Source organism: Eschrichtius robustus, chromosome 3 (assembly GCF_028021215.1).
Source record: "Eschrichtius robustus isolate mEscRob2 chromosome 3, mEscRob2.pri, whole genome shotgun sequence".
NCBI classification, from domain to species: Eukaryota; Metazoa; Chordata; class Mammalia; order Artiodactyla; family Eschrichtiidae; genus Eschrichtius; species Eschrichtius robustus.
The window spans coordinates 188,259,137-188,281,085 of record NC_090826.1 but is presented as its reverse complement, the minus strand read 5'-3'; the positions used below and the strand labels follow the sequence as shown (position 1 = coordinate 188,281,085).

The 21,949-nt window shown below is 60.3% G+C and overlaps 1 protein-coding gene across 1 annotated transcript; it reads left to right on the top strand.

Moving 5' to 3' along the window:
• Window positions 1-1,047: 1,047 nt before the first annotated feature.
• CSRP1 (cysteine and glycine rich protein 1) lies at window positions 1,048-21,622 on the top strand. The gene is made up of 6 exons (XM_068541881.1): window positions 1,048-1,315; window positions 11,309-11,421; window positions 16,968-17,136; window positions 17,933-18,062; window positions 20,029-20,122; window positions 20,585-21,622. Exons 2-6 carry the CDS (start codon window positions 11,310-11,312, stop codon window positions 20,659-20,661), a joined length of 582 nt encoding a protein of 193 aa, XP_068397982.1. The 5' UTR covers window positions 1,048-1,315; window position 11,309; the 3' UTR covers window positions 20,662-21,622.
• Window positions 21,623-21,949: the final 327 nt, after the last annotated feature.

Genomic DNA, 21,949 nt, shown 5'->3' with positions numbered 1-21,949 from the left:
TCACAGCAAAAGGGACTCCCAGGATCTGGGCAGGCCCTGCTCCGTCTGCCTCTGCATTCAGTGCAAATGGGGTAATTCAACCTGGAGGATGAGAGGGAGTTTCCTCTTGACTTAGAAATGCAGTGAACAAGCTACGAAAACTGCAAACTAGAAGAAAGTGCTTTGTGTCCCGAGGCTCTCCCAGTGCTGGGAACACCAGTGTCTCAGATTTTCATGATCCTCCGGGTCCAGATCCACAAGGCCCAAAGGGCAGTGCGCCTTGATTGGGGCGGGCAGGACCGTGGGGGGAGAGGATGGCATCTTCCTTTAAAGCCCGGCTCTCTCTGCTCCCCACCGGGCCCTCCTTGCCAGGGGCCCCCGGGAGCTCCTTCTCTCTCCAGAGCACTGGGTTTCTGAGCTGTACCTGCGTCCAGGAAAGAGGTGCGAGCCTCTCTGCCCTCTGAGACGCCGGCAGCGGGCTTGCGGGAAGGGCTGGGAGGTGGCGAGGGCAGCCCACCCACCCGCAGCTGCCCCTGGGCAGCTTGGCGAGGCCCAGATAAAAGCCCAGCTGAAGTACCCACTCCTCAGAGCTGCTGTTTGGGGGTCGGAGGGGGGCTCCATCTTTGGATAGCAGGGGAGATTGGGGAAAGCTGAGGGGACAGAGCTGTTTGGGGGGGGTTACACTCATTGAAGGGCACTGCTGAAGGCTTACTAGGCCTATACAATCTGTTCCCCCCGCCTCCCCCCCCAAAAAAAAAAACCACTTCCTTCTGGGTTATACCCCCTTCACAGATGCGGAACCTGAGGCTTAGGGGCGGGGACCAGCTAGTACGCGGAAGGGGCGGGATCAGAGCTTGGCCTATCTTACCCCGGCGCCCCATGTGACACCCTGCCACCAGGACACCAAACGCGAGACCACCTCCCGTCCCCCCACACTTTCTCTTGTGGCACAAGTTTATCAGGAGTCTTATCTCTTGGATCACGTGTCTCCACCCTCGTATTAGGCTGCCGGGAACCCCTGAGAAGTTCCGGGCACGTGTGAGCCGCTGCTTCCTCCGCGGCGGGGCGCACCGGGGGTCCCCAGGGCGCAGCCGGGACGCCTCCGGCCTGGGGGCCGCGCTGCGGGACTGCGCCGTGACATCAGCGCCGGTGCGGTGACATCGGCGCCGGTGTGGTGCAGTGTGCAAAGCCCACTGGTTGGCGTGGCCCGGACACGCCCTCCCCGAGCGGAACAAAACGCCGCGCGGGCCGGGCGCGCCCAGCCCCGCTTCCAGAGCGCTGCCCTGCCGCTCGCCCGCCTGCCGTCCGCCAACGCCGAGTGCCCAGCCGCCGCCAGGTGAGTGCGCCCCGGCCCCGCCGCGCGCAGGGCGCCCCCGGCCTTCCGGCCCCGCCGCCGCCCGGGAAGCTGCGAGGAGGGTCGCAAGGAAAAGGGGCGGCCGGGGCCGGCGCGGGCCGCGGAGGGGGGAGAAGTGGCGGCGGTTGGTTCTCTTTCCAGGAGGCGCGGGACTCCTCCCCGCCCCGGGCTCCCGGGACACAAAGGGCCCCCACGTGCCCCTGACCCGGGACTGCCAGTCTCCCCACCACCTGCGCGTCCCGCGGCGGAACAATCGGCGATTCTGCGCGCGCACTGAGCTCATTGTACAGCGGGGGATGAGGGCGGCCGTGCCACCCCCCGCCTGCCCCCTGGACAGCGTGCCGCGGGCAGGGTGGGGGAACATCCAGGTTCAGGGCCCGCCTGTGCCCTGAGCTGTGCCCCGAGCCCAGGTGTGAGTTTCACCTTTAGGAAAGGACCAAATGGCAGCCGTCCCCGGTCACCCCCCGCCACGTTCACACCCCCCCTCGCCCCTTGTCTTGGCGCTGCGTGGGGACCATCACCCCAGCCTGAAGGAAGCCACAGTGTTTGGTGGCCTCAGTCCCTGAAGGCCGGGGAGCAGGAAGGGGCTGCTACCGGCACACTTGAAGCAAGCTGCAGTATGTTACCCAGCAAGCCGCCTCGAGGCAGGAGTTGTATCTGCTCTCACAAGCCGCAGAATATTCTGCAAACGCCTGTCCCATTTGTTGTGCTCTAATCAAGACCTGGGTCTAGGCGGGAGGGTGCACGGGCTCAGCCCTTCCCTGGAGGCCTGGGCTCTGGCCGCCACCCCTGCTCCTGGGCGTGGATGCATGGGCAGCCCCCTTCCAGCTGAGAGGGCTTCACCTGGGCATCCTGTCCCAGCGGCTCCGGGAGGTCCAGCGGGCTCTCGTGGGAAGTGTGGCCCTGACTGACCCTGAATACTCAGCCGACCGTGGACAGGGGACTTCGCTTCTCATGCTCAGCTTCTTTGGGGGGTGGTACGGGGAGGGTGTGACACAGACCTGGAGCCCAGAGGGGCCAGCTGCTGTCTTGTCCCTGGGCCTCGCTGCAGCCTTTCCCCTGCCCCCCAGACGCTGAGGAGGCTGGAGGAGCTGAGTGCAGGCTGGGGGTTTCTCCCGGTGGGACCTGGGGACGGGGTGTTGTGCCCCTGCCGCTGCTCACTTTCAGCCTCCTGATGCTCAAGGTGGGCTCGGGCTCTTTCCAGAGAGACCGCCTTGTGGCTGGATCCAGCCCTGTACTGCCCACAGCCTCCCAGGGAATGGCCCAGTCCCGCAGGGAGGAAATCCGGCGGCGGTGGGGGAGACAGGCACTCGAGGAAGGAAGTTTATCCTGCAGAGGGTGCGCTGTGGGCCAGGGAGGGGGAGGGGCAGCACTACCGCTATGGAGGGTCTGGGGGGTGAGGGACACAGAGGAGAAACTGAAGAGCCGGCCCACCACCTCTGCTGCAGGGCTGCTAATAAAACGGGAAGCACAGCAGGGCCACGGCCTTTCCTCTGGGCCGTCCCAGCACCTGCCTTCCCAGCCCAGGTGTTTTCTTTTCTCAAGGCAAACGTTTGCCTGCTGGTGAGCTGGTGAATCCTCCCTGGCCGGGAGTGTAGTGTTGGCACTTGGTTGGCGAGCGGTAAATATTTGGTGAATGAAGGGGGTAGGAGTGGGCGGCTCGCTGAGCTGCCCTACCGGCCGTGTGTGAAGCTTGCAAACGGGGTGCTCTGGTGCTCGCCGGTGCTCCTGTGAGTGGGCTTGAGGCCCAGGTCAGGGAGGAGAGGGGTGGTTTCTATTTACTCTGGGTCTCCTGGTGGGAAGGCAAACTGGGAAGGCTTTTTTGAGAGGCTGCTGGAATTTAGATATTTCTGTAAGCTGGCTTATTGTGAAAAGTTGGCTGGAAGAGGACAGAGGAATCCTGCATTAAACATTCTGAGGCGCTGGTGAGAATAAAGTTTCACCAGTTGCCACCACTCGGGCGTTCTGGCGAATAAGAACTGGAGAACAAGCGTCAGAGCTGGCCCTTCCCAGAGAGAACAGTGGGCAGATGTCTGTGCTTGCTGGGCCCCAGGGACTGGCCTGCGTCCTCCACGTGTGTGTTATCTGGGACAGTCTGTGAGGTGGGGACGGACGCTCCCCATTTTACAGACGAAGAAACTGAGGCTCAGAGGTGATGAGTAACTTGCTGGGGGTTGCAGCTGCCATTCAGACACAGGCAGACTCCTTGCACACCCCTGCCCAGTCATTCGCGTTACAAAGAGCTTTATGGCGGCTCATAAACTACTTAAGGAAGATGTGGCTTCGCCGTGTGAACGTGGATGGAGTCTCGTGAGAACTCACAACCTCTCGGTCTTCCCTCTGCCGCATGGATGGGGAGGAGGAGGGGGCCGTTCTGGAAGTCGGGGCCTGGGTCCCAGGTGATACGCTTTCACCAGGTCTGATGCGTGTTTGAATTTTGCTGCCAGGTTTGCAGGAAAGAAAGGAAGCCTGGGAAAGAGCCTGCTTCAGGAAAAGACACACACACACACACACACACACACACACACACACACACACACACACACAGTGGAGCTGGGGGTGAGGTCAGGGAACTGCTGGGTACCCGCAGGAGCAGCTTTGCTGCGGTTTCCAGTGGGCAGGAATTTCTGTGGTGGTGATGGGGCCGCACTACGCAGCTACCCAGGAATTTGTCTGACGTCAGCACTGAGCGATTCCCATGTATGGTAAGGAGTGTAAACACCGAGGCAGCTAGCATTTCCACCTCTTCCCAGGGGCCGGAGGCACTGCCTGATTCCTGCAGCGACAGTGGATCACAGGCTCGGCCCCCGCCCGACCCACCAACCCGGCAAGCACACCCCCTCTGCGGTGCTCCCGGCTGTGTTTATACAGGAGCCGCGGGGGCAGGGGCTTCCCGAGACGTCAGCTGCAAACAGCCTGTTTTATAAGGTCTAAGGGCTCATGGGTTTTGTTTTTGCTTTTTAAAAATTAATCCAGGAAAATCGTTCAGACCTTTCCAGCATGGGTAACCAATTGTTACTAAGGTGACATCGTTCCAGACACAAGCAAAGACAGTTATCTGTTGGTTAGTCTGTGAGATCTTGTTATGATATAGGACTTCCTGTGACAGTTTGGAAATACTTAAAAAGAATTCTAGACCCCCATTTCTACCTTGGTTGACCTTTGGACTTCTGAACCCCAGGGGTGGAACGCTCTGTTATACGAGGCGCTGGGGGACAGGCACCACCCCAGCCCACTGCCCCACAAGGGCCTCGGGGCCTGGACTTGAAAAGACAGAACTCAGAGAGGGAGGGAGAGAGGGAGCCAGGGTGACAGTCGAGTTTTGGGAACTGTGGGGTCTGGAGGGATCGCAGCGCAGCGGTGCCGGCCGGCTTCTCCCAGAGGCTGAGTCACGTGCAGGGTTCCCAAGAAATCCCGTGAAGCTGAGGCCGGGCTTGTACCGCATGTTGGCTCTTCGTCCCCCCAGCAGTGACCATTCCTTTCAAGGCAGGACTGTTTGCCGGGCTCTCAGGTGGCACCTCTAAGACCTGGGCTCTGAACCCTGAGCGGCGGGGTGCCCCCGACCCCCGCCTTGGTTGCCCTCCTGACGTGGGTGCGGGGAGGAAGGGGCTGAGCAGCGAGCTGGAAAGGGTGACAGCTCCCCTGTGTACCTGGCTGGATACCACACAGCCAGGTGACTCTATGTAGGCAGACACCTGAGAGGTCTCTACCAGACTGCGTGGGTGGGGACCTGAACTCTGTGCCCAGAAGTCACCCTTTGGCCCTGGGGAGCAAGACGTTTTGGAACGGGAGAGGTGAGGGTTTTCCACTGGAGAAATAAAGACATGGCGTGGACTGTCAAGTCAAACCACTGATTTGAGGAGAGGAGGCCTTCCCTCAGACGCTGGCAGCCAGCGGTTAAGGGTTGAGCATCTCTGAGATGGTTTCTGAAACTTGAAACCTGACCACACTGGACCGTCACCTCAGCCCGACTTTCACAAGATGTGGGGTGAACGTGGGAGTGTTGCCCTGTGTCCGCTTCTCCCTCTGCTGCCCTGCGAGCCCCGTCTTGGGTCTCTGCTCTCAAGACAGAGGATCTGATGAGACAGCTGCACAAGAAGGAGGGGGCAGCAGACTGAGCCGGCCGCTCGTCGGAAGAGTTCAGTCCCGGGCTTCTAGCTTCCGACCGGCCCTGGATCCTGACATTTCCGGTAAATAGCTTCCCAAGTATTTCCAGCCATTCATCGGAAAACTGAAGCCTGGTTCTCTATCGAGATTGTCGACATGTGAAGTGGGACGAACCAGAACTCTCTGGAGGAACCCACTGCAAACCCAGAGTGGCTGATGTGACCACAGGGACAGCAAAGCTTCTTGGTCACCCAGAGCAGAAGACAAAAGAGTTGATGTTAAGACAAGTCTCTGCTTGCATCTGGGGTGCCGGGGTGATTACACCCCAAGGAGGGGCAGGGCACTCGTCCCTAAGTCAGGGATTCCAGGTCCCTGTTTGGCTTGCTACTTCTCAGGCCTTGCTCCTCCCAGACGTGGCCTGGCTGGGGAGGAGAGCGGACATCTGGCCCTCGTCTGGGCCCGTCCTGCGGGTGGTCGTCGGGAGTGAGCCCTTACAGCACACCAGGCCCTGGGCCATCGCTTTATAATTTCTTTCCTGATCTTCAGAACAACAACTTAAGGAGTCAGTGGATGGTCTGATTTAGAGACAACCAACCACATCAAAGCTCAGACAGGAAAGTAACTTGATCATTCAGCTGGGAAGGGATGAATCCAGGTCCCTTTTTCCTGACCTCTGAACTGAGCCGCCTGAACTCTGACCCAGAGAGCACCTCTCCTCCCTGTCGGCTGCAGGGCCTCTGTCCTCGGAACTGAGAAGGCAGCTGAGAAGGAGCCGGGCGTCCCTATAGGAACTCCAGAAGGTCCGAGAAACAGTTTCCTTTTAAGGCAGTGGGCCTCCTGTCCGCGGAGTCTGGCTGATGAAAAGACGGGGCTGGTGGGAAGGAGGCGGCCGGGGCGCCCCCAGCTGAGACTCCCCCCGCCCACCCGTAGATCCCTTGGAGGGGTCCTCACGTGGGCGGGGGTAGGGGAACCTGTCCACGGGGCTGCGTGGGACCCTCCTGGCAGTGGACACGGTCACCGTGCTTCTCCCCAAGGTGCCGGGCCCTGTCCCTTCTCTGGGCTCCTGAAGGGGACCCCCCACCAAGTGGCCTGGCTGAGGAGTGGCCCAGCCGGGAGGCGCCCCAGGCGGATTTCGCCCATCCTGCCCTGCCCCTGGTTCCCTGGGCCCTGCTGGATGTGGGCCCCTGACCCGGAGCCAGGGAGAACAAGGGCGGCCTGTTGGATATGTGGGTCTCCACGAGGGAGAAGGGCTTTTGTGTCAGGAGCAAAACACTGCTGGCAGCAGCTCCGCCCCACGGGGTAGGGGAAGCCTTCTCCCTTAGGGGCGTCCTAGGGGCTGGAGGACGTCCCCTGTGGGTTCAGGGGGTGGGAAGCAAGGTGAGGAAGGAGCCCGGGCGTCCCGGACGCCCCCCGAGTGCAGCCCCCCCGAATACGATGGCACCAGCACAGTGATTGGGTGGCTGGAGCCGGCTGGATCCCAGTTCTGCTTCCTACAGCCTGGTGACCGCAGGGGGGTGGCCTGGCCTCCCCAGCCCTGTGTCTTCATCTGTGTCACGGGCGTGTCCCCAGCCCCAGGTCGCCAGGAGAAGTGGATGGTGTTTGCAGACTGCCGGGCACACAGTAGGTCAGCAGACTCAGGGCAGGCTGGCTGCCGGGTGCCGCGGGCAGGGCTTTGGGGGTCGCATCTAGTCACCTCGTCAGAGAAGCCGCATGGCTCCATGTGAACCAGAACCTCTCCCAGGGCTCCCCTCCCAGTGGCCGTCCCTGCACCGCCCCGCAGGAACTGGAGTCGCCGGGTGGCTCATGGGTCTGGGCTCTGCCCTGAGCCCCTCCCTGGGGTCACTCGGTGGAGTGGTGGATGCCTGATTAGAAAGGGGCTCTGCAGCGAGGGCGGTGGGTGGGGGGAGGTGGCTGATGGTTAGGCAGACGGTACCGACCTTGCTCCTCCCACCCGACTGTCCTTCATGGCTTGCAGCGCCCAGCTGTGGCTCAGCAGGGCAGAGGGGCGACAGGAATGGCGGGGCCTCAGAGGCTGGGGATGGGGCTGGCCCTGGGGCTCCGGGAGCTCGGGCCTCGAGGGTTATTTGAGGAGGCAGAGCGGGGCCGCCTGCGGTTAGAGAAATCCTGTCCTCTGGGGGTGTGGGATGTGCGGAAGCCTGATGAGCCGTGGACAGTCCAGAGCCCAGGAGGGGAAGGCCCTGTGCAGGTCGACGGCCCGTCCAGACCCACGTGGGTGAGGACGGTGGGCGTCCGCCCCATCCAGCCTCCCGCATCCCAACGCACAGGCTTGGACTGAGGGCTTCCACATGCCTAGCCCCAGGCTGGGGCAATTAAATCACCAGCCCTGAGGATGTGTGAGAGGCGGTATAGCAGGAGACGGAGCTGGGAAGGTACTCCGGGGAGGCTCTCAGGGTGAGGAGTGAGCGTCCCCTTCTGTGCCAAGAAGGTCTGCGGGGGGGGGGGGGGGGGGCTAGGAAGGGGATTCCAGAAGCAGGGTGGCCGGAATTGTCCTCTCTGGGGATGCATTCAGGTGTAGGGTAACTGGCTTAAACAGCAGGGGAGCTTCTTAGTTTGTTTAACTGGAGAATCTGGAGACTAGTCAGCATGACGTCTGGCCTTGTTCTGTGGCTCAGTGATGTCAGGGCAGCTCCCTTGCTGCTTTTCTCAGCTCTGCCTTCCCTGCTGTCAGCTTCATCCTGGGACGGCTGGTCCCCCCTTGGAACCACAGCCCCGGAGCCCATGGCTCCCCCTCCTCACTCAGGGGAGGGGGGCTTGCTTCCAGGACGTTCTCTCTGAAGATCAGGATGTTTTCTTCTCCGGAGCCCCCGGAACTCCCTTCTGTCTCCTTGGCCTGAAATGCATAGCTGGCCCATCCCCAAGCGGGTAACCTGGGCTGGTCAGCTTAGGTCCAGGCCATGTGCCCTGGCTGAAAATCAGGGTGGTTCCCAAGGAGAAGGGGACTGGAGCGTGGTGCCCCCTCCAAGGGGGTCGTGGGCCAGCTGAGTGAAGGTGAGTGGGAAGAGGCCCAGAGAGGCAGTGATGTCAGGGTTTGGGGTGAGCAGGTAAAGGGGGCACAGAGCAGGTGCAGCTGAGAGAGGAGGAGAACTTCTCCCCATTCTAGGGTTTGGGATAAGATTCCTCAGTGCTGGAGAGAATGGTTGGGGTTCCAGCAGCAAAAAATGGACAAGTCAGGAAAAAGAACAAGTTAGAGAGAAAAGGTAATGAGTTCAGGTGGCTCGTGTTGAAATCGAGGTGCTCATGGACCATCCAGGTGGAGGTGCTCCCGTGGAACCGGGTGTACGAGCCTGGGCTCAGGGCAGAGGTCAAGGTCAGCGATGAACGGAAGTCCTTGGCAGGGGTGACCTCAGGTGCAGTGGGACCAAAGGAGACTGGGGGGAGAGAGGGACCAGGGTGGGACCAGAGGAAGCCCAGCTTTCAGGACACGGGAGGACAGAGCAGGGGCAGTGAAGAGTGACTGACTAGTCCACTCCGACAAAGCCTTGCTGGAGATTCCCACAGTCTCAATAGTATTGCAGCCTGGGTCCTCAGGAGCTGGTGTCACCAACACCCCTTCCCCACGTGGGGCCTGCTCTCATCCCGCACATACCCACTGAGCATTGTGAGGGCCTCGGGCACTGCAGAGATGGAGGGCATGGCTCAGCTGTGGCTCTCACTATTAGGGGAGCCAATTTATTGAACACCTGTATGAACACCTGTGTGCAGGGAACTTGGTAGTGAACCTCGACTGGACCTTCTTCTTGAGCGGAGGCCTGTGTCCACTGTCCGGGGGGAAGAAATTTTCCTCCACCCTTCTAGCTTCTTCTGACTGGAAAAAAATTAAATTGACACGAGACAGATGAACAGGAGAAAATCAAAGTTCAAGAACATGTCTACATGGGAGAGACCTGGAAAAACTGAGTAACTCCCCAAAGTGGCTGAAACCCTCACCTTAAATACCATCTTCAGCTAAAGACAAAAGAGGAAGTTGGGGCTAGTGGTTTGGGACCTCAAAGGGGAGGAAGGCAATTTACATGGAGATGGAAAAGCAAATGCTTGGTGAGTGAGTGTTTGCTGAGCCGGCAGACACAATGGGACAGAGAGGACTCTGGTCTCCAGGCCCTGCCGACCCTCCCACCACACCCGGCCCGTGTTCTTTCTAGAGATCTCTGGTGATAGCTCTGTTTGGGGAACAGGCCCTCTATCGAAATTCTTCTAGGCAGTTGGAGGAAGGTCAAAGCTTCTTCCCGAGTCCCTTGGGCCTTGATTGTTTTCAGCTTGAAATAATCTGCAGGACAGAGAGATGTTTCGGGATGGCAAGTTTTGTCCCTACACTGCGTCAGATGGGAAGCTCCGGGCAGTGGAGACCACGTCCCCTCTGCCCTAGACCCCGACTCTTTAGCTGCCGGCACATCCCCGGTACCAAGAGGGTGGGCTCTGGATGCCCCATCCCTGCGTTCGGTGTTTCCATGACGCACGTCCCGGGGGGGTTTGCCTCTCCCCTGCCCACCCTCCATTTCCCAGCACCCTGAGCCCTACTCACCCAATCACCCATCTTGTACCCGCAGTCGCCGGCGCCCCCCATAGAGCCCCCCACCCCCGCCCCGTGCACTTCTGTCCAAAGAGCTGGAAGGGTCGCCGTCCCCCCGCAGCCAGGCATCTGTTGAGAGTGGTTGAGATGGGCCTTCCCTGATCTCGGGCTCTGCGGGCATCTGTGTCTGTGCCACTCGGGCTCTGACCTGCAGTGTCGCCTCCCCTGTGCCTTGGATTCTTGCACTAATAATCGTCACCGCACACTCAGCACGTGCCAGGTGCTGAGCCGCGCCTTTGACACGCCGTGTCTCACTGAATCCCCGGAAATGATCTATGAAGTAGCTTTTGCTTTTATCCCCGTTTTACAGATGTGGAAATCAAGGTTTAGAAAGACCAGCTACCTTGTTCAAGGTACACACAGCCAGTGAGTGACAGGGTCAGGACTGGACCAAACCCATCTGGCATCAGGACCCCAGCTCAGAACCAATACCTAGAGCATCTCAATGCTGTCCCAGGCCGCCTCCTTCGGACTCACCTGGGTGCTTGTTAAAAATTCACGTTCTTGTACCTCATCCTCAGAGGTCATGATTCATCGGGTCAGAGTTGGTGCTGGAAAATCTGGTTTTGCAAAAGCCCCCCACCTCCCCCCATTCTAATGGACCCTTAACTGTGCCCTGTGTGCCTGCCTCCTGCTTTAAAAAAGAATGGTTTTTTTGGTGAGCTATATCTTATATACAAAAGAGCGTATAAAACCTACATGTGTAGTTCAAAGAATAATTACAAAGGGAGCCTCTGTGTGATGACCACACATGGCTGGTGGCTTAGCAGCCCCCTTGGTGGCCCCCTTTTTCTCTCTTTGAGGTAACAAATCTAAGACAGTAGTTTGTGATACTCATTCCCTTGCTTTTCTTTATAACTCTCCCACCCGTGGGTCGCTCCCTTGAGGATAGAATTTTGCCTGCTTGCGGGCCTGACACAGATAATTTGTGTTTTATGAGTTCTAGCTTATCTGCTTCTTTTGCTCCAAATTCATCTTTGTGAGATTCATCCGTGTGGACGCATGTAGCAGACGGTTCGTCGTTACTGCTGTTACGGCCTGTATCTTGTGCTTGTGTGTATCCTTTAGAATGACGGGCACGGGGCTGAAAACACAGCGGTTGCCCAGCGATCACCTGTGGGCTCTGGGGTGGGAAGCCCGCAGGTTGCCATTCAAGGAGGGCTCTGCCCGCCCCCCCCACCAGCTCCCCCCTCGGCCTCTGTCCCTGGCTGTTCTGTTGTGGGCCATCTGTGTCTCCATCTCCCCGGGGAATTAATTCCCGTTTCTGCGTCCGCTTTCAGAATGCCGAACTGGGGAGGAGGTAAGAAGTGTGGGGTGTGCCAGAAGACGGTGTACTTCGCTGAAGAGGTTCAGTGCGAAGGCAGCAGCTTCCACAAATCCTGCTTCCTGTGCAGTGAGTATGCACCCCTCCCAGGCCCTGCTGTTGCCATGGGGACCGGACGGGCCTGTCGACACCCCGGGGAACTGACCCCACGGGAGGTAAACAGCTTGACATTTGGCTGGCACGCAGCTGAGCAGGGAAGCACTTCAGGGCCTCTTTGTTCCTCAGAAGCTGTTTTCTAAGGGGAGGGGGTGGCGGAGGCACAGGGGCTGAGTGCCAGGCAGGAAAGACTCGGGTCGGGAAAACTTTCCACCCACTCTCTCTTCTTTCTCTCCCTGCCACGATCCTGGCATTTAAGAGGAAGACACCTTTAGCCCAAAGTTTCATCAGTCTTTGGACCCAGATTACCCCTTGTTAAATGGCAACAGAAATCACAGATGCAGAGGGCAAACTAGTGGGGAGGGGGAGGGCAAGATAGGGGAAGGGAATTAAGAAGTCCAAACTACGATGTATAAAATAAATAAGCTACAAGGATATATTATACAGCACAGGGAATATAGCCAGTGTTTTATAACAGCTATAAGCGCATAACTTTAAAAGTGGTGAATCACTATGTGGTACGCTTGAAACTTATCTAATACTGTACATCAGCTATATTTCAATTAAAAAAACATTTTTTCAAGGCAGCAGCCTCACGGGAAGCTGCGTCTAGGGAGGAGCTGGGCTCTCCCTCCCCTGCGCCTGCAGCCCGAGGCCTTTCCCCTCACTGCCCATCCCCGCCTGACAGTCTGGGGTAAGAGGGGGATGAGCAGGAGGTTCTTGGACATCGTCCCGACAGGCGGACCCAGACCTGCTGCGATCACAGCCTGGATGAACAGGAAGCCGGGCAGCGGCCGCCATCCAGCCGGGAGCTGTCGGGTGGTCCGGGGGATGCAGGGGATGCAGAGGCCGCGGTGCTGCACTGGCCACGGCCCGGGGCCAGGCAGCCTTTCAGAGCTCCCGGCCCAGGAAGTGGCGGATGGAGGGAGCCTCCCCGTTTTCCTGAGTGCCGGGGCTCATTGCGACAGAGCCGAGGTTCTGGGTTAGGAGAAGAGGTGACCTGCGTTTTCCTTGAGCCCAGGCAGAGGGGGAGGCAGGGAATGTGTGGGGTTAAGCTCTGGGTTTCAGAACCAGTTGGTCAGGGTTTGGATGTGAATTCTGTTTTTGTTCTCTACGTGGTGATGGGCAGGTTACTCGGTTTCTCTCTGGTTGTGTTTCCTCAGTGTTATGGGGGGGATAACGGCACCTACCTCAGGGCGGCAGGGGGGTGGGGGGAGAGAATCAACAGGGAAGGGGCTCGGAAAACAAGCAAAGCAGGTGGAGCAGTTGTCAGTGTTCAGTAAATGATAGCAGCTCCCCGACACACACACACACACACCACACACACACACATACACACCACACATGCACACATACACACACATACACACACACCACAATACACACACCACACACATACACACATGCTCACATACATACACACCACACATACACACACCACACATACACACACACATACACACACACCACACATACACACATGCACACATACACACACACCACACACACACATACACATACACCACACACATACATACACACATGCTCACATACCACATACACACCCCGCACATACACACCCCACACACACATACACACATGCTCACATACACACACACATGCTCACATACATACACACACATGCAACACACACACCACCACCACCACACATACACACACACATGCCACACACAGAACACATACACACACCACAACACGCACACACCCCCCCACACATACACACACATACACACACACACGGCCCTGGGGGATCCCCGGCAAGATGGTGTGGCTCGAGGACCCCTCAGCAGCGGCTGGCATCTCAGCCTGTCTGGGGGGTCTGGGAGTCGGGCCCGTGCCCCTGGCTTCACACGAGCGGAGTCGGGAGAGCTTGGCTGCGTCGCTTCCAGGAGCTCGTGGTCCAGAGCAGGGTCCAGACAGGCCAAGGGCCACCTGCCCCCTGGATGAGCACCAGAGCCCACCTGCTGTGGGCGGAGCAGCCGGAAGCCCCGCCCCGTGCAGCCACAGCCTCCGGCCGCTGATGAGACTGACCGAGGGCTGCGGGCGGCCAGCAAGCTTGGGTGGGGCCTTTGGCGTCCAGCCCGGAGGAGGCCGCCCACAGCAGCGTCCTGTAATCAGCAGTTCACTGCACTCAGGACTTTTCGAGCTGTTTATTTTTTTCAGAGGGAATAAGAGGGTTTGGCTCTGGCCAGGGAGAGGGTCCAGACTGCTGGCCCCAAGGACCCCTCTCTGCCCTCAAATGTTGCTTTAATCACAGACTGAAACGGGCCAGCTGGGCGGGGAGGCCTGCAGGCCTGCCTGTGGAGGAGCGGCTGCTGGCCAGGAGGTCCAGGGAAGCCAGGAATGCGGGGCGGGGGGGCGGTACAGGAAGGAACAGGCAGGCCCGGGGCAGGGGCGGGGTGCAGAGGACCAGAAACAGTTGTGGGAGGTCAGGCCGGGGAGCAGGGCGGGGAGGGCTGCTGTAGGACTACTAGCAGCTGTAGGTCAGCCTCCTGTGTCTCTGGGGTCTCCGGCTGCGGCGGAGTTCCTGGGCACCGGAGCTAGAGGATGTCCCCTGTCTGAGCATCTTCACGACCTGCTGATTCTCGGGGCCTAGAGCAGCACCGGGCACGCAGGTGTGTTTACGAGTGGAAGGAGGGTCACTTCTCTTTCAGTGACGTGGGCCTAAGTGTCCAGCTGGAATCAAGAATGCAGAATCACCCTCGGAATCAGGGGACCTTCACATCCAGAGGCAGAGAAAGGCCAGCAGGGTGTGGGCCTGGGTGGCATCAGGGACCTCAGCCCCTTGCTGGCCAGGCCTGGCTGAGTCCTCGAGAGAAGGTCCTCTGACCGTCCTGGTGCTTGCCTCTGGTTCCTACTCAGGTTGGCACCCACGATCCCTTTCCTGGGGCCTGGGCTGCGCAGGACGCTGCCCTAGACGGTCGGGGAGGGCAGCCTCCTCCCTGGGCTCGGCCCGCAGGGTACAGCCTGGTGGTGTGAGGAGGGGCCACCGGTCCCCATCCGCAGGCAAGAGGGCTCGGCTCTGCAGGGACCTGCCCCGAGGCTGCTGCTTCTCTGAGCGGTAACGGCTCCCACCTGGGGCAGGTCAGCCCTGTGGGCAAGCAGAGCAGGGCTGGCCTCTCCCCGAGGTGGCAGCTGCTGGAGCTGGGCTGCCCCCCAGGACCCGGAGCACCGGGGCGCTCTCAGAGCCCTGCGCGCCCCCAGCTCCAGCATCCCTCAGCCGCAGGCTGTGGTCCCACGCCCGGCCCGCCCGAAAGGGCTTCTGGGCTGGCAGGGAAGAATCAGGCCTGGAGGTCAGGCTGGGCTCCGGCCGGGCCCTGCTTCTGGCTGGTTCTATGAGCTGGAACTTTTCTGTGGGCCTTGGTTTTCCTTCCAGAAACAGAGAACTACTCTCTGTCTTTGGGTGGGGTGAGGGGGCCCTGGCCTCTCACCTGGGGCTGCCTCTACCCTGTGGCATCTGGAGTACATTTTCCCAGCAAATGCACACAACCAACCCGTAATTAAGTTTTTCTGTTTGTTTGGTTTTTGCTTAACATGGTTTGGTAGAAATTGATTTAGGCCTTCCTTCAAAATTCCCCTTAATGGAGTTTCTGGAGGAGCCTACAGGTGCCCAGACTGGACCGGGGTGGAAGGCAGAGGCCAGGGCCTCTGGGAGAACAAGGCAGAGCGGAAGCCGGCAGCGAGGTCGGGGTGTCCCCCTATAGAAGCTGGGGCTCAGGCAGGGGGCCGTCTGGAGGGGTCAGTCGTAGACCCTGGAGTCTCCCCTGGGCTGAGCCCCTGGGTCTCCTGCTGGCAAGGTCGGTCTGAGGAGACCTCCCTTCCTCTCGCCGTTCTGTCTCACTTTCTGCCTCCCCTCTGGTCTTGGAATTTCCAGGTCCACTTGGGTCTTACGGGAAGCAATTCCAGGCCAACTCCTGACTTCCCACCCAAGAAGGAATGTTGGAGCCCCACCCCCTGCTGTTCCCGCTCCCTCCATCCGGGAGCCAAGCCCTAGGGAGGCGGTGGGAAGGTCCATATTTGGGTCGCCTGAGTGCCGTAAGGACGTGGGGATCTCAGGGACGGGACCAGAGGGTCCTTATTTAGTCTGAAATCTCCAACCTGAGCCCTGGGGGCAGAGAGCCGGCCTTTAAAGGCAAGGGGATGGCTGGGAATTCCCTGGCCGTCTAGTGGTTAGGACTTGGAGCTTTCACTGCCAAGGGCTCAGGTTCAGTGCCTGGTCAGGGAACTAAGATCCCATAAACCACACAGCGGAGGAAAAAAAAAATCTGAAGGCAAGGGGATGGCAAGCTGACCAGAGCTGAGCGGAGCACCTCTTTGCAGGGAGGAGCGGCCGGCTCCTCCAGGGGTTCCCCCGGAATCCATCTTCAGAAGCACGTGTTTGAGGATGTGGTCCAGGTGGACACACTGAATCCCAAATCTGAGGACCTTCGTGGGACCCAATTAGAATCACAGGACAAGACCTCTAAAGAAGCAGGGGAAGTCGGGTCTCTTGAGAGAAGGACTTGGGGTTTGGAAGCCGATGATATTTGGAGGCCTGACCCCCCGCCTTGTGTTCCCACGGCACCAGCTCTGTATCACACTATAGGAGCAGCTGACGTTTATGATGACCTACTGTGCACAGGGTACTGTGCTAAGTACTCCCTGGGTGAGGGCTCATTTGAATTCTCACAGCCACCTTTTGGGGGGAGGCTGTCATCTGCATCTACCAGTGGACACGTGGGCTGGGAAGGGGCGGGGAGAGAGATTGGGCTCTGGGCAGCTGACTCTACATGACCCTGGGCTCCGAGCCGTTTTACTCTGGGTCGCTGGGCACAGCCCTGCTCTGAGATCCACAGGAAGATACAGGCGGCCCGCAGGCTTTCCAGTTTATCCCATTCCAGTCTCTTAGCCTTGGAGTCAGGAAATTCTTCCCAGCATCTGACCTCAGTCCCTCCTGTGGCAAAGTGATTCTGAGATTAGAAATTGCAGATCTCGCTGTCGTGTTGAGCACAACCTGTATCTCATTTCAAAGCCCGCCATGCCGGGCGCTTGATAAATATTGCCCTTGCCCTCTGGGAGCACCACTTCCCCTGCACCCCTGCCCCCAAGCCTGTAGGGGTGTCCCTTCTCGATCCCATCGCTGAAGGCAGGAAAGCCCTGCCCTTCTTCCTTCCTTTCTTTTTTTCCTCTTCTGTCGGGACACATGATCTCTCTGTCAAGGGCAGAGTGAAGGTCCAGCAGGCTTCCTGGGGCTTGGGGTCAGTCTAGGCTCTTGGCTCCTGAACCCGGGGACTTCTGAGGGTGCAGAGGACCAAGGAAGGCCCATGCGGTTCCTGGTGGGGGGCGGCTCGGCCAGCATCCTTAGACGCCCTCCTCTCTCCTCCCAGCTCCCTGGCCATCCTGACCCCTGTCACCAGGCTCCTGAAAGATCGGGATATTATGTGTGCAGAGTCCCAGAGAGCTTCGGCTCTCGGGGTGCTTGCAGCGAACCAACTCCCCCTACCCTCTTCCCTCTGCAGTGGTCTGCAAGAAGAATCTGGACAGCACCACCGTGGCCGTGCACGGCGAGGAGATTTACTGCAAATCCTGCTATGGCAAGAAGTACGGGCCCAAGGGCTACGGCTACGGGCAGGGCGCGGGCACGCTGAGCATGGACAAGGGGGAGTCGCTCGGCATCAAGCACGAGGAGTGAGTACACCCCTCCCAGGTGTAGAAGCACCTACTGTGTGTCAGGCCAGTCAGAGGAGCGGGGGTCCAGCAGGGAATGAAACAGCCCCGGCTCTTCCCTATACGGCGGAGCCGCAGCCCATATTTTCATGGCGTCAGAGCTGGGAGGGGCCCCAAGAATTCCTGGGTCTCATCTCTTCTTTCCACAGATGAGAAAACCGAGCCGGTCTCAGTGACTTGCTGGGGGCCCCTACAGCCAGTGAGTGTCCGAGCCGGACCAGCTCGCACCCCTGCTCACAGGGGCGTCAGTTCCCTTCCCCGGAATCACGGGGTGTCACTAGGTCCCCAGCGCCCACTGACCACTGACCTGCTGTGAGTGGAGGTGCTGGCGGTCAGCCTGCCAGCTCCTTGGCCCTGGGGGGATGGACGGAAGTGACGGATGAGTTCCCACATTTCGGCCAAGGTCACTGCCCCAGTGGGGGTGATTGGTCAACAGATTTCTCCTGGAAAGACTCTCATAATCGGCAGGCCAAAGGAGTCGGGGGCAGAGGAGGGCAATTCCTAGCAAACGAGGTGTTCTGTGACTCCAGTGTTTTAACTGGGGGGCTGAGCGAAGTCTGATGTGCCGGTGAGAGTAACATTGTGCCGGCCCTTGGTGTGTCCATCTGTAAAGTGGGAGGTGACCCTACAGGCCCTGGCAGCCGCGGCCTTGTAACCGGCTAGGCCAGGTGGAGGCGGGGTGGTGCCCACACGGTGCCAGACCCCCGCCTGTACTGCTGCCTGTACGTCATGTCACCGCACGTCCTTCCCCACGCAGGGGCCCCAGCCACAGGCCCGCCACCAACCCCAATGCGGCCAAGTTTGCCCAGAAGATCGGCGGCTCTGAGCGCTGCCCGCGGTGCAGCCAGGCCGTCTACGCCGCCGAGAAGGTGATTGGTGCTGGGAAGGTAAGGCGGCTGCTGGGCCAGCGGGGGGTGTGGGGACGCGGGCCGGCCAGGCCCCTTCCTGAAGCATGGCTTCCGGAGCTCTGCGAGTGCGACCTTAGCTCTGCTCAGCCAGCCTGAGCCCTGGGCTGCAACTCCCTCCCTTCGTTTCAAAGCCCACCGTGAAGGGGGAACCTTTGTCCCCGGGCTCACTTGTCCCCTGTGCCTTCCGGTCTCCAGGGGGCTGAATCCCTCCCGATCGAGCGTAACAGCCTCACTCCTGGTGGAGCTGATTATTAAGCGCCTACGGGCACTTCCTAGCGAGCTGCCAATCTATGGGTGTCTCTAGAATCAGGGGCCGCAGACCTCTCAGGGTGTGTGGACACAAGCCCTGAAAAGAATATGCAGACTTTTGTGAGATCCTGTCTCTCCCTGGGAAGACAGTCCATAGCATTTGTCAGATTTTCAAAAAGATTTGTGATCCAGAAATGTTAAGAACCACTTGAAAATCCACGTACATCCTGTTTCAGAGGATGTGGACTCAGAAACCCACCCATGTCCCCGCAGGGCAGAGCTTCCCAAGGTTCAGGCCTATCACAGCCTCCTGGGAGGCAATCTTTTCTAACTGCCTCGCCTGCCCTTCCCCCTCAGTATTCCCATAGTAGCCGCCCAGGTCACCAAAGCACAGTGGGGTCCCCTCCCTCAGAGAGGCTGTGGGCAGGGGTCAGGGTTTGCAGCCTGGGACCAGCAGTTGGGGACCACTGAAGGGGCATATTCAGGATGGGTGCCCGGAGGGGGTTTCTGGACCTTCACACGAGGCTTGGCCAGGCTCACACGGTCAGCTGTGCAGCCACGGGGCCTGGAGACTGTCTGCAGCTTCTCTGGACCTGCGCCTTGGCCTCCGAGGCTTTTCAACCTTGAGGAGGGGCCGGGGAGGGGGTGGACGGGGAACTCACACGTAGGACAAGTCTAGACCCAGCACTGGTGCCTGCTGGGGGGCTGGGGGCGCTGGGGTCTGGAGCCTGCTCAGGGCCCCGGACTCCTTGGCCCCTCGAGCACCGGGCAGGAGGCAACATGCGCGGGTCTGGCTGTCAGGAAACCGGAGGGCATGCAGTGGCTGTCAGGAAACCGGAGGGCATGCAGTTTCCTTTCTCATCTCCACCCCAGGCACGGGCAGCCGTTCGAGGGAGTCTCTTTGCCCTTAAAAGGCCTTGTTTTGTCCCGTCTGCTGCTGCCGGCCTCTGGCTTCCCCGGTTCTGCAGAGCTGTCAGCCCGCTTGGCTGCGCTGCCCGAGCTGGCGGCTGATCCGGGTTTGGCAGGCTCCCGCCAGGGGTGCAGACCCAGGCCACCTTCCCTGGGGAGGCTGTTGGCTGTGTTGCCTCTGAGCTCCTCGTAGAAGCACGGGGGGCTTCTGTGGCCCCCAGGGAACGAGGCTCCTTGGCCTTTCCCTGCGGGTTCAGCGCAGCTCGTGGACCCTCTCTCCTTCCAGTGGTGCTGGGCGCCTCCTCTGTGCCAGGCCCCTGCCCAGCTGCACCACCCCCCCTGCCGCGGTGACGGCCTTTGGGCAAACCAGGCACCCGTTCTAGGATCCAGAGGCCTGGCGGATCATGAAAGCCTGCCCTGTGGCCAGGCTCCGTCTGTCTGGTCCTCACATCCGGCTGCAAGGGCGGCAGCGGTCTCCCCGTGAGGGGTGAGAAGGCCGTGCACCTGGAGGTGATGCCGGGACGGGTCCGAAGCCCTCGCCCACTCCAGTGGTCCCGGGCGGGATGGTCAGGATGAGGCTGGACCGGCCCTGACGGTGGGAGCTGGGGAGCAGCTGCCTTGGCGGTGGTCCCACCCCTTGCCTGCTGCCGCTGCCCACCCAGCGCTTTCTCCAGGAGGGGGGGTTGGGGTCCCTCCAGCAGCGGGGCTGGTCAAGCTTCACGAGTGCCTTCATCATGTCTAGGGGAACGGCTGGGGGGCGGCACTAACTGCTTCCTTCCCTCCCCAGTCCTGGCATAAGTCCTGCTTCCGGTGCGCTAAGTGCGGCAAAGGCCTCGAGTCCACCACCCTGGCCGACAAGGATGGCGAGATTTACTGCAAAGGTGGGTGGTCCCTCCTGCACGTCTTCCCTTCCTGGAGGTCTGAGGGGTAGAGGGCCGAGCAGTTAGGCCCTTGCCAGATGCAGACCCACTCCGGGCCTCAGAGTCCGTTCCAGAGCGTCTAGTGAGACCCTTTCCTGTTAGAGCTGAGGAGGAGTCCAGGGGAGGAAGTGACTTGGCCAGAGTCACGGGCAGATCAGGGCAGGCTGGGGCAGAGCCTGGGCTCCAGGCTCCCGGCCCAGAGCTCCGACAGCAGATGACGCTTCCCCTGGGATTTCAGAGGCAGGGGAATGGCCACACCGTGGAGCCAAGAGCCTCCTCACTGTTGGAGTGGACGTGGAGGGGGCAGCGCTGGCGGGCTTCGCTGCTCCAGGGGCCCGGCCAGGCGCTGCGGTTGCGGGAGCTACGGTGGGAGGGCCGGGAGGTGTGGCCGGGGGCGTCCTCACCCCTCTGCTCTCTCTGCAGGATGCTATGCTAAAAACTTCGGGCCCAAGGGCTTCGGCTTTGGGCAGGGAGCTGGGGCTCTGGTCCACTCTGAGTGAGCCTGCCCGTCGCGTGCCCACGCCTGTGCTTCTCATCACCACCCCTTCCTGGCAGCCTCACGACCTCCAGGATTCGTCCTCCCTTCAGCCCTGCACGCGTCACTAAGGACTTGAACTGGGGTGTCTGGCTCCCTTTGCTTCGGGCGTCTGCCGGAGGCCTCACCCCTCCAGGGCGCTCCCTCCGCCTGGGACCTGCCACCCATCCCTAGCAGGAGGCCTTGGGGCTCTGGGTCTCCCCCTGGCCCTGCCCCACCCCGCAGACCCCTGTCCTCAGCCTCTTAGCTGCATGTCCGTCATCAGTGGAGCCCAGCAGGCGGGGAGCAGGACCGGGTGGGGTGGGAAAGGCTGTGCTTCTTTTCTGGTGTCCCTCAGAGCAGGCCTGGGGAGTCCCAGCTCGGGAGTTCCTGGGGGACACGCAGGCAGGCGCACACCACAGGGGCCACCTGCCCCGCTCGGCCTGGTGCCTTTGAGACTGGGGGCAGGTGTCCCCCGACTCGGGCGGTGAGCAAGCCAGGCCTAAGGGCCCCAGAGTCAGGATGTGGTCTGGCCTCCCCAGGCTCGAGCTCCCTGTGGGACGGGGACCCTAATGAGACACTCCAACATCGCTGCACTGTCAGAGGCCCAAAGCTGAGGGTGCGTAACTCTGCCCCCAGCCCTGGGTCCTGAGGCCGGGGCTCTGTCCTTAGCACGCCTGCCCGACCCTCAGATGTGGAGGGAGGTACACGCAGCCTGTCTTCACCCGGACACCCTTCCCCTGCCCCCAGCCTTCTCCAGTGATCCCTCTCTGGCCACACCACCCACCCCTTCCAGGCCCCCAGGTCCAGAGCAGCAGGAGGATGGGGAGGGGCCAGGCCCCGCTGCCCCCAGGGACAGAGTGGGGCTGCCCTCTGGACCGTGGGCTGCAGCGCGGGTTGTACTCAAGCTGATTCCGCACCCAGTCAATAAAGCTGTCAGAACAGAACTCTGGTGCCCTGTCCTGCTCTGGACCCCCGTGGGGCTGGGAGGGGACTTGATGGGAGCAACCGAAAGTTAGCAGGAGGTCTGGTGGAAAGAAAGTGGCCGCTTCCTGCTGTGCTGGGGCTGCTTCCTCCCTAGTGTCCGTTGTAACTGAACCCGCTGTCCCGGAGTGACCCGACCAACCCAATCCGGCTGCCACGTCTGGGGGTGGGAACTGTGTGGGCTTGGAATTTGAGGGGCTCGGCAAGGCCCCCAAACTGTGCTGAGAACTTTTCCCAGCTTGGAAAGTCGCAGAGTGAGAGGGAAACTCAGCCAGAGGAACGTGCATGTC

What these genes read in the sequence shown, in the direction of transcription:
- CSRP1 (XM_068541881.1), top strand. Translation starts at nt 11,310, where the DNA reads ATGCCGAACTGGGGAGGAGGTAAGAAGTGTGGGGTGTGCCAGAAGACG. An exon ending in CAAATCCTGCTTCCTGTGCA is followed by an intron (nt 11,422 to 16,967) that starts GTGAGTATGCAC and finishes TTCCCTCTGCAG; the next exon opens with TGGTCTGCAAGAAGAATCTG. An exon ending in CTCGGCATCAAGCACGAGGA is followed by an intron (nt 17,137 to 17,932) that starts GTGAGTACACCC and finishes TTCCCCACGCAG; the next exon opens with GGGCCCCAGCCACAGGCCCG.